At 47.2% G+C, this 12,197-nt stretch overlaps 1 protein-coding gene across 3 annotated transcripts in view; it reads left to right on the forward strand.

Annotated features, from left to right (window-relative positions):
• The window catches only part of LOC108937804 (neural-cadherin-like), a 139,645-nt gene that overhangs the window by 64,817 nt on the left and 62,631 nt on the right, over positions 1–12,197 (forward strand). For all 3 annotated transcript variants that reach the window (XM_029257678.1, XM_018757962.2, XM_029257684.1), the window contains exons 9-16: positions 2,150–2,318; positions 2,987–3,157; positions 4,152–4,324; positions 5,355–5,522; positions 7,445–7,694; positions 9,362–9,489; positions 10,314–10,500; positions 11,904–12,047. In XM_029257678.1, coding sequence (XP_029113511.1) covers positions 2,150–2,318; positions 2,987–3,157; positions 4,152–4,324; positions 5,355–5,522; positions 7,445–7,694; positions 9,362–9,489; positions 10,314–10,500; positions 11,904–12,047 — 1,390 coding nt within the window. The remainder of the gene's footprint in view (positions 1–2,149; positions 2,319–2,986; positions 3,158–4,151; positions 4,325–5,354; positions 5,523–7,444; positions 7,695–9,361; positions 9,490–10,313; positions 10,501–11,903; positions 12,048–12,197) is intronic.

Below are 12,197 nucleotides of genomic sequence, written 5' to 3' on the forward strand. Positions count from 1 at the left end.
GGTTCATGACCCAGAACCACTGCCCCCCAACCCAGAGGAGATCCTACCCCAGGGATGCGTGGTGGGTCCGGTCCAGTGGCAACTCCTCCAGGACATCCAAGAAGCCCAGGACAGCGAGCCAGAACCGCCCGGGAGGCCAACTGACCGTGTGTATGTCCCCAGTTCCTTCCGCGCAACGGTGCTGAAATGGGCCCATGAGGCTCCGGAGGCCGGGCATCCCGGGATCCGACGTACCTTCTCCCTGGTCCAAGGATGGTTCTGGTGGCCTTCACTGTCCGATGATGTCAGGGACTTCGTCCAGGCCTGTGCCACCTGCGCTCAGACCAGGACCGTCCCCGAAAAGGCAGCGGGTCTCCTACAACCCTTGCCTACGCCCACCCGACCCTGGACCCATGTGGCGCTGGATTTCCTAGTGGACCTACCGGTCTCAGAGGGTAAGACCGTGATCCTTTCCGTCATAGATCGTTTCTCCAAGGCTTGCAGACTGGTGCCCCTTCCGAAGCTGCCTACCGCTCTCGAGGTATCGGAGATTCTGTTCGAACAAGTATTTAGACTCTACGGACTCCCCGAAGACATTGTGTCCGATAGAGGGCCCCAGTTCACCTCTCGAGTATGGAAGGCCTTTTGGGGCCGGCTCGGAGTAACGGTCAGCCTTACATCGGGATACCACCCGCAAGCCAACGGCCATGTAGAACGCTTACAACAGGATGTTGCACGGTTTCTCCGAGCCTACTGCTCCCAAAAACCCCACCACTGGGCTCGCTACCTGGCCTGGGCAGAGTATGCCCACAACTCTGCGCCTCATACATCCACAGGTATGTCGCCCTTTCAGTGTGTGCTAGGCTACCAACCTGTCCTGTTTCCTAGCGAGACCTCTCCAAGTCCTGTCCAGGCTGTGGAGACATGGCACCACGAGAGCATCCACGTCTGGAGGACGGTCTGGGCCCACCTGCTCTGCAGTGGGGAACGCCACAAACGTCAGGCGGACCGGCACCGGCGCACCCTTTCGTTCTTGCCCGGGCAGAGAGTTTGGCTCTCCACCCGAGACCTTCACCTGAAGACCCCCTCCAAGAAACTCGGGTCCCGCTACATCGGCCCCTTCAAGGTAGTACGTCGTGTCACGCTGGTTACTTACCGCCTTCAGTTGCCTCCTGACCTCCGAGTGCACCCAACATTCCATGTTTCCCTCCTGAAATCGGTTGGGGTGTCCGTGCATCAGCCACCGGTAGAAACCACGCCACCATCGACACTACCCCTCGCAGGGGACGATGTCTACACAGTCCAAGCCCTGCTGAACTCCCGCCGACGGAGAGGTCGACTGCAATATCTGGTGGATTGGGAGGGGTACGGTCCGGAGGAGCGTTCCTGGGTGGCTGCTTCGGACATCCTGGACCCCGACCTGGTGGCCGCTTTCCATAGGGACCATCCCGAGTGCCCGGCTCCGCGCCCCCGGGGGCGTCCCCCTTCCCGGCCCAGGGCGTCCGGAGCCGCCCGTGGAGGGGGGGGTACTGTCACGTTCTCCGCATCTGGCACATCCGCGACACCTGCCGTTCCCTAATGGGAACGACTATAAAGAGGGAAGCCGAGGAAGCCCAGATGCGGAACCTTGTTTTGCCTCCTCGTTTCCCTGCAAACCGTGTTACTGAGAGACCCATTCCGAATTCAACCCTTTGCCTGTTTCTTCCTGACCACATTCTTTGCCTAGCCCTTTCTACGACATTTGCTGATCGCCTGACCCACGCCTGCCCTGACCGCGTTCTTCGCCTAGCCCTTTCCACGACATTTGCTGATCGCCTGACCCTCGCCTGCCCCTCGACCACGATTATGGATTCTGATTCGGCTTCCGTGCACGTCGATCCGAACTCTCTGCACTTGAGTCCGTCCGCGCTACGTGCAACCGTGACAGTCCAGTTTGATCGACAGATCGTGACAAGAGCACAGGCCAGCTGGGAGGTAAAGAAGTTTAGGAAATATGTATGTAAACATGTCTGGAAACTCAGCTATTAGTAACATGAGGGCGACACAATTATTACTAAACAGAAAGAAGACTCAATAAGTGCTGCATTCCTGGACTGGCACGGCTGGGGCACATAAGTGAATGGAGGTTATTTTGGAGGATGCTTCTGCTCTGAGTGTGTCTGTCCTGCAGTGCCAGCAGTACCGGGAGGAGGGTGCCGTTCTAGAGAACCAGCCAGTTGGCACATTCGTCATGCAGGTGCACGCAGTCGACGCAGATGAGGGCTCCAATGGGAAGGTGAAGTATGGCTTCATGCACAAAGACAGCATGATGCCGGCCTTCAGCATCCACCCGGACACAGGTACAGTGCTACAAACTTCTGCCATTCAGAACAGTCAGCAGGGTAACACTGTGAGGCCACTGCATGATAGAGGTCAGGGTGAATCAGTGGTCAGAATAGACCATAAGTCATTATTGGTTGGTGATCACTGTCTATCTCTCTATCTATCTATCTATCTATCTATCTATCTATCTATCTATCTATCTATCTATCTATCCACCCGTCCGTCCGTCCATTCTTCGTCAAGTTGCAGTATAAAAAAATCCATCTCACATGAAAGACCTATATTTGTACTTCTGCTGTTAAATAAAAATTTAAGTAAATACTGCAAAGTTACATTTTTTCTATTTTTAATTGAAGATATATAGTGGTTTAGATGGAAGTGTCAAGTTGTTTCCGGTGCCATTATCACAGCCAAGGAAGTGACATTAATTTCACTCAAAGGCTGTATTTGAACCGCTGTCATGTTAACCCTGAAGCATTTAATGTGTTATTGATGCTGTAAGATCACTGTGCCATACAGCACACACTTTCACTACTTATTGAGCTGATTTTTACATCTGTGCAGCAAGGAAAATTATATTGGGTCTACATGCTATGCCGCTGCTCTCAGCATGAACTTCCTCATTCATCTGCTGCTAGGTGCTTCACCATCTCACTCACCAGCTGCGTTTTTCCCTCCTATCCAGGTGTGATCATCACAGCCCGGAAGTTCGACCGCGAGAAACAGAGGGAGTATGCAGTGACTGTCACTGCAACGGATCAGGCGGCTGAGCCGCTCATTGGCATCTGCCAGCTCAACATCCTCATCCTGGACGAAAACGACAATAGCCCCAAGTTTGAGAACCTCCGCTATGAGTGTGAGTGTCCATTGCTGCAGGTCTCTCTCAGGATTTGTCCCCCTCCGTTGCCATAGCAGCGTCAATGTTGAACTTAATCCATCATAAGTCTGTGTCAGTATCCATCAGTCACAGTGGGGTCTTTAGTTTCGGCTTCAGACTCCATCACCCACTGCAGCTACAACTGAGCCAATATGACATTCTTATAATGAGTCTCACTGTGTGAATGATGTACATATGAAATATGTCATAGAGACACATGTACAATTCAGTTTCCACCCACTGTACAATTAATCTGGGTAATTTATTTCATTTTGTATGTACATTCATTGTACAATTTGTCACCATAAACTGTATCAATATCTAAATATTAACTCAGTCATTAACCATATAGGAACTTTTATAACATGAACACCACACCCTAACATTTTTGTAAAGTGTTTCTTTTGCAGTTCACAATTCGGAGTCCAAAGGCAAAACTGGCTTTGTAAAAAATGTTTACTGTTCTGCACAATTCATACAACACTTTGGATAATATGTGATAGAATTCAATAATTTTTCTTACTAATATTATTACATTTGTCAGTGTTATCGTTGCCATGCTTTAAAAAATACCTTTTATTTTGGTTCATTTTTAATTTTAAGCGAGGCATTTTTTGTCTGGGGAACAGTTTATTTCATAGGAAATAATAACATTTTCACCCCTAATAACAGGATTTCCTAATGTAGTGATTTCATTGAACAAATTAATCCCATTAGGTGAGGGATGGGTGTAAAAATCACTTAAACAAAGAGTCCTTTAAAGGTTTGGTGTGTATTGTTTCCTGTCAGTCCCAGGTAATGTGTTATGTTCAGTGATTTTGAATGATCATTTTTTATCTCCAGTGTTGACAGTGTGTTTTCACATAGAGATGATGTGCAGTGTTGATGCACAGCACTGACATTTCTTGTGGACATGCACTGTTAACACACTGTTGATGTGCTGCACTGACACCCCTTGCTTGATGCTTTGCAGACTTCTTGCGGGAGGACACCATGATTGGCACCAGCTTCCTGCGCGTGGCGGCGCATGACGATGACTACAGCACCAATGCGGTCATCACGTACTCCATGTCCAAAGAACAGCCAGAGTACCTGAGAGTGAACCCCGTCACGGGCTGGGTGTATGTCAACCAGCCCATCTCACAAGTGAGACACATACTTGTTGGGTTTAGACAAAGGAGGTTGATCTCCACTCCTGGGAGCCATAATGTGCACTGTTTTTCATACCATCTGATTAACTCCGTGTCATATGTTAAATGATCATTTGTGAGAGGTCAAATTGTCAATTCATTTTTCTTTATTTCAGTAAATGCTTCACTGAAATTCAGCTGGGACTGTAAATCTGTTTGTAGCTAATTTAGTTCATAACTCCAGTAACATTTAGCAAAGTGACAATTATCAAAAGTTAATATTAAGGACATACCTCCGATTTTTCACTGGTTAAGTCTGGTAAAAATCTCACATGTAGCTATAATAAATACTACTCTTTATTGTTGTTTTAATTTCAATATTTTTATTAACTTTGAGGTACATGAAAACTCATGTAATGTTAATGTTTTCAGCCATTTGAAAAGGCTGAGAATTAAAACACATCATCTCCACAAACTCCTATTCAGTGCCAACCCATTTCTCCCATAAACCTGTGCAGCTCTTGTCAGTAATCAGCAATACTAAGGACTACCAGACATGAGGTGTAAACAAAAGTTAACACAAAAAGTGAATTGAATTCAGGTGGCTCCACACTCCTGTTCTGATGCTCTATGCTGTCATCTCTCAGCTTGGAGGGAAAACACTGGTTACGTTTCCTCAGCTACAGACAGAAATGTCTAAAAAATAGATGTGAAAAAACGCAATAAAAATAAATAAATAACTACACTATCATTGAAAATGTGCAGTTTTGCTGGTCATAAAACAAAGAATCTGTGCATACTCTTTAATGTCATTCATGGAGTAAGCCAACCAGGAGTGGAGTTCGATGCCTCTGAAGACTTAGAGGTGGTGATCCTTTCCAAACTTATGCTGGAACGTTTCACCACCTTGCCCTTGATGAATGTTTAGGGACCTCTGCTGGGTTTCATCATTCACACAATCACAACCGGACATGTTTCCAGTATTGACCTCCTCAGAGCTCGTACAGTACATTGATAGGCACCTGGCGCTATTGACATGGTTCCAGAGGTCCTACATCACGCGGGAGATCATTGCGACAGATGGGGGCAACCGCAGCAGCACTGTCGAGCTGGCTGTCACCATCACCAACGTGAAGAACCAGCCTCCGCAGTGGGAGAAAGAAAGTTACGAGGTGGTCATCCCAGAGAACACCATGAGGGATACACCCATTGTGGTGAGTAACACGCCAGCCAGGCATCCCAGAGCACAGAGGTGGGGGAGAATGCTGGAACCCCCAGGAAATGAGTTTATGATGGGAAGGAAGTGTATTTTAGCAAAGTGCTTAGTCTTATAAGTTACTACAAGAGTTTTTGAAGGGGTAAGAATAAATGAACCTTAAATTATAGCACTGCAGTAAACATTTTTTAAACATATTCCATATAGAACACTTACATAGTTCACTGCTTCATCCTCTGCATGCTATTTCCAGCGGTATGTCAACTGTAGTTTGCACTGTGCTTCAACACTCTGTGATCTCAGTAAGCTCCACCCCCACCCTGTTCACCGTACACTCTGATCTCAGAAAGGCCTGTCCACATACTGTTCATTGTACACTCTGTGGTCTCAGAAAGTGGCATCCCCATCCAGTTTACTGGACACTGTGACCTCAATAAGCCCCGCCCCCATAATGTTCTGTGTACTTGACACTCCCTCCTCCCACCCTGTCCAGTTTACTTGCCACCTTCACCGAGATCCCCCACCAGTGCCCCTTTTTTCCACAGCTCATTATAAACCATTTTCGGCTGAAGCCATTTCTTCTCCATCATACTGTTAGCAAGGGAGTAAGGATTACTCATAATCGTTTGGGTTTTCTTGGAGATGCATTGAAAATTAATTTGCAGAATTTCCTCTCATTTTTAAGAAGGTATTAAAGACTTTTAAAAATGCAAATGAAGATTTCATGGAGCAGAAAATTAATGGGCCTTTCCTGGGCTCTGGCTGCAGACAAATAAATATGTTGCTTGTGGTGCGACAGAAGTACGTTTCACATAAAGAGATTCGAATAATGCGCCAAGTGTCCATGCCGGGGGGGGGGGGGGGGGTAGGGCAAGAAAAATTACTCATATTTAAAGTAACTAAATCAGAACTACAAAGACAGTGACATGGGGAGTTGCATGGAGCTGAATAGCAATTTGCACTGTAAGTGAGTGCCAATGAAAGGCTCTTGACATCATCACATTAATATGTGAGTTTTTACAACAACGTAACACAGTTTGCCATTTTCACAAACTGCCAAATAAATTTTGCCAAAGGAAGACTAACGGGTAAAAGAGGTTGTAAGTAAACCTGGAGACAAGGCATCTGGACACTATACAGGTATTTGCAGCAGGTGCCAGAGCTGAACCAAAAACTTGTGAACAAGACCATCAAAAATGCTTATTGTAGCATAGTGGTAAAAAAAATTGGACTCCTGAGCAGAGGACAACGGGCAAGGTATCTTTCCTTTCCTTTCCTTTCCTTTCCTTGTGCTCACTGAAGGACCTGGGTTCAAATCCCACTCCTGCAGTAGTATCCCTGATGAAAGTATTTGCCTCATACTGATTCACTACAGATTACCTTGCTGTATAAATGGGTAAGTCAATGTAAGTGGCTCAGTGTATAAACCTCACACTTCATGTCACTTTGGAGAAAAGTGTTAGATAAATAATGGTTAATAATGATTAATAATAATCCATATGGATGTATGTCTGATGAAAGGTTAAAGATGCCTTCAGTCCCCACTCTCTGATTGTGGATCAGTCACAGTTCTGGCGTGTTTCTCAGGAGGGTCACGGTCTGACGGTTGTTCGGTGTGGTCACATAATGGCCAGGGAATATGAACACTACATTGATGAGAAGGTGCGCATTATCGCACAGTTTCCTCATTATATTCTCATAATCCTAGAGGATAACGGCCCACACAAATAGTAAATGGGTTCAAAAGTGGTTCCATGGATACCAGGATGTAGTTGAGGACTGTTCGTTAGTTCTTCAGTTCTCATATCTTAACATCATTGAACCTCTGTAACCTTAATGCAAATTCCACTGTGACGATCTGATTGATGTACAACACTCACTGTCATGTGACTGTAACCCCCCCTCCCCCCATGTTCCCAGACCATCAAGGCAACCTCACCACTTGGCGACCCCAGGGTAACTTATAACCTGGAGGATGGCCTAGTACCCGAGACCAACATGCCCGTGCGCTTTTACCTGACACCCAACCGCGAGGATGGCTCTGCCTCCATCCTGGTGGCTGAGCCACTGGACTACGAGGTCACACGCCACTTCATGCTCAGGGTGCGGGCACAGAATGTGGCTGCCGTCCCACTGGCAGCCTTCACCACCGTCTACGTCAATGTCACAGGTGCGTTGTGTGAAATGGTGCCCTCAGCTAGGCTATATGCAGCACACAGCTCCATGACACTTTGGAACACTTGCATTTGTGTACAGCCCATATGATACCTCTCTGGGAGCACCACCTGCCACCTCACCCCTTCTTGGGCACAGCCAACCACAGCATCCCCTCATTGATTCATATGTTGGCTGCACTTGTGTTTGTTATCATCCATGTGCTGCTTCTCCTCATTTATTGATACCATTTAAATAAATCAGTGGCCTTAAGGCCCCCTGTGAATGACTGTATTCCGCTCACAAAAGCAGGGGGTGGTGGTATGGTATGGGGCACAGGGATACAACTTTGGCACAGAACGCAGGTTCAGACTCTTTTGGACCCCTTCCAGACATGGCCTCCAGCTGAGATCAGCAGCTGTGAACATGACCAGCACCACACGCAAAGTGAGCGAGCGTCATGTCTCTGAGATACACGGGGACCATGGAGGCCCTTCGTGCTGTTTGGCTGTATCTGGACTGCACTTGTACAGCTGATCTTTGCTAAAGAACAATGTTTTCTCATGCTGACTGATGTTGTGCTGAAGCTCATGCCACATCATTTCAGGTGTTTAAATTGATCTCCTGCAGAAAATTCCGAACCGCATTGTGCCCGAGAACAAAGCACTGCCAATAGATTAATAAGCGCAATCGGTCAACAGCCGCTCTGTTTCGGTGGCGCTGGCGGCTAATTTAATGTCCATGAGCTGGAGAAATTGGTTTGATTCTCTTCACACAGTCTAATAGGGGGTCAGTGTTGCAGTAAATATTATTTCAAAGCCTGCAGTTTTTAAAATAACAGCAAGCAATATAATCTTACAGTTTCCTTAAGGAAGGAAAATGTGAAGTGAAATAAGCCTTTTAAGAAATAAGACCCGCTGATATCATGGCAGTGGGTGCCATAGTGGTCACCTTGCAAACAGGAGGCACTGGGTTCGAATGCCTACTTCTGTAGTTGTACTTCTCCTGAAGGTTACCCTGCTGTATAAATGGATAAATCAGTGCAAGCACACACACACACACACACACACACACACACACACACACACATTGACTAAAGCTGCTTGTCCCAAGTGGAGCCTAACCCGGCAACACAGGGTGCAGGGCTGGAGGGGACACAGCCGGGACTTGAACCCCGGACCCACCAGAGAGCAGGCACAGGCCAAGCTTGCTGTGCCACCGCACCCCTCATCCTGAACTAATAGAGTCTAAAGTTACTCTGCTTTTTTTAAAGGCTAAATCAGTATAAATTCCTTAACATTGTTAGTCGCTTTGGAGAAAAGCATCAGCTAAATAAATAAATGTAAATGCATGGCCTTTACTACTACTCCCCCTGCTGCTCCTTGTGACATATACCTGTGCAATCAGAAGGTTAAGCCCCCAATCCTGAAAATGTTTGGAAATCAGAGAATTTGAGGATTTGGACATCAGAACAGCCCCACCTTTACCTTCCTCTGCTGTCCTCTTTCACCCAAAACACAATCAGTGTCTGAATACGAGTTTCATGTTAAACTGCTGCTACAGGGTATCTGGACTCACACAGTGTGTCTGTTTGAGCTACAACATGATAAACCATAGTAATTGTGCTCCCATAGAGGATCTTCACAGTAGCTTCCTGAATGGGAATTGTACTCACCTTCTCAGACGTCAACGACAATGTTCCGTTCTTCACCTCCTCCATCTACGAGGCAGCTGTGACGGAGGGGGCGCCTGCAGGAACCCTGGTCCTCCAGGTGTCTGCTACAGACCTGGACCTTGGCCTTAACGGGAAGGTCAGTGATCGATGCTGTGTTCTACTGGGGGTCACATGGATTGCGCTGGTTTCTCTGTTTATGAACACAGTTAGAACTGGACTTTGGTTCAAAACTTGGTTTATTCATAACTCGGATAATTCAACCACCTTTTGAATATGTTTAACTTAGTCTTTTGCATTTTTTTTTATAACTTAACATAATTTTTGAAAAAAATGTTCTTTACCTTGTGGGGGTGCGGTGGCGCAGTGGGTTGGAACACAGTCCTGCTCTCTGGTGGGTCTGGGGTTTGAGTCCTGCTTGGGGTGCCTTGTGATGGACTGGTGTCCTGTCCTGGGTGTGTCCCCTCCCCCTCTGGCCTTATGCCCTGTGTTACCGGGTAGGCTCTGGTTCCCTGTGACCCTGTATGGGACAAGCAGTTCTGAAAATGTGTGTGTGTGTGTGTGTGTGTGTGTGTGTGTGTGTGTGTTCTTTACTTTCTTATTGTTCAGTGACACTAGGAACACCAGATACAATCAGTAAACATTGTGGAAGCTGAATTAAGGCAATCCCACACCACCATTCAGTTTGGGTGCTCTGTACTGCCATCTGTCATCTCAGACCTCGAACAGAGGTTGCATTTGCTCTGCTTCAAACAAATTTTACAAACCAATTAAGATAAGGAAACTGAATTAAAAATAAACTAACTGGAAATACACCCATATCTTTGAAAATGCTTAACTTTATAATTTCAGCAGTCACTGTACTTTGAGGTTTGAGCATGAAGCTGTGGACACTTTCTCACACACTGCTTCACTATTGCACCGGGTGCTAACACCCTGCCTTACCTGTTGCCCTTCCCCCAGATATCCTACACCCTCCTGGAGGACCGCAGTGGGGATCATCACTTCTTTGGCATTGATCCTGAAGCAGGCTCCATCTACACCAAGACCATTTTTGACCGCGAGACCAAAGGCTCCTACCTGCTGGAGGTGAAATCTACCGATGGGTGGGAATCTGCGCGGCCAGGGCGTCATGGCCAGCCCAACTCTGGTGAGTGGGTGGGACTTGGAGGGCAGAGCCTGTGAGAAGGGTGTGACTGGGAGGGCCTTTGATCATAAACAGATCTGCACTATGCAACATATGCAAAACTGCATCACCTGGTGAAGCCGTTTCATTCCTCATTAGCGCCCAGTTCTGTGACAAGTGAGAACTACAGCGTCACCACTATCAGACAACTTATCAATGAGAAACTCGGCACTTTTTATTTTCCTTTTTGCCATCATGCCATTGGACAAGATTGTTTCATCTCCCTGGCAGAGAGGGACTGTGCGAGCAGGAGTGTGCATCTTGAGGAGATGCATTTTTCATAGGTGCAGTCGTGGATTATTAAAAGCGCTTTTCTGGTTAATTCATTCGTTGTGATATTCTGACAGCATAAATACTGTTCAAATATTAAAGGTGAAGGGGAGATGTGGGATTCTCACTGCAATGGAAGCTGCCATAAATGTTAGATGAAGAGATATGGCGGTGAGGCCTCCTTCATGCTGATTCGCGTTAGCCATGAGCATCAGGCTTGTCTGCTGCTGCCAGGCACCCTCTGACACCTGCATGCTCGAGAGACCCGAGAGGAGGCTGGACATCAGCGAGATGCAAGAACCTGAATGGGAAGAGAGGGTTCGCCTTGATGTTTCATTAGTGGAATTCTCCCCTGAAACACAGGAAGTCCAGGTTCAACTCCCAGTCAGTACACAAGACCCTCCTTCTAAGGGGCAGCAGGAGGTGTCGTGATTAGAGCTGCTACCTTTGGACTCAAAAGCTGCAGGTTCGAATCCCCCCTGTTGCTATAGTACTCTTGATCAAGGTACTTACCCTGAACTGATACAGTAAAAATTACCCTGTTGTGTAAATGGGTAAATTAGTGTAAGTAGCTTGGTGTACAAACCTCACACTGTTTCCTTGGAGGACAGGAATAAATAATAAAAAAGTTACTACTGAGGGGGAAGGTGCAGGGTGTCTGGGTAGCGGAGTCATGCAGTGACAGTCTGCGGGGCCTCACACCTTTCTTCTCAAACCTGACATGTAACCGCAGGTGAGGGAGACAGATCGCAGTAAAAAGTCAAGGTTGCCTAGTTTAGCCCCAGGGTTCCGTTATCATTGGGTTAAGTTACGCTCCTCTCCACACCCCCCTCAGAATGTTTGTCTCCTTGTCTGGTATATTGTGGATTATGTTCCCTTTGATATCTTCTATAAGATATTGTATATTAAATCAGGGTGAAGCCCCCTCCCCCCTTCCCCGCCCCCTTACCCCACCTGGGTGCCGTCATAGGGGGCTCCATCACACCTGTCTGCCGGCAGCTTCAGAGGTGTCAGCGCAAGAGTGACTTGAGCTGACAGAATAAGAGCAGGTGAGCTGCTTCTCAGAGTCCCGTGTGGTGTGTGCGTGTGTCCCGCAGACACAGCGTACGTGCGCGTATTCATCAGTGATGTCAACGACAACAAGCCCATCTTCACGCAAGACGTCTACGAAGTAAACATTGATGAGGACGCGGACATCGGCTTCGCCGTCCTTACAGTCAGCGCTAACGATGACGATGAAGGTGTGTGCACCTATGTGCGCTCTTGTGTGTTTGTTTGTGGAAGAGTAGGATAGGCAATTAGGCCTTTGGAGTTTGTGTTACCGTTTCTCCACTTTTGGAAATATGATAGTTAGAGGGAGCAGCAGGGGGTGCTGTAGAGCATGATACAGT

The sequence above is a fragment of the Scleropages formosus genome, chromosome 1 (genome assembly GCF_900964775.1).
Source record: "Scleropages formosus chromosome 1, fSclFor1.1, whole genome shotgun sequence".
NCBI lineage: Eukaryota > Metazoa > Chordata > Actinopteri > Osteoglossiformes > Osteoglossidae > Scleropages > Scleropages formosus.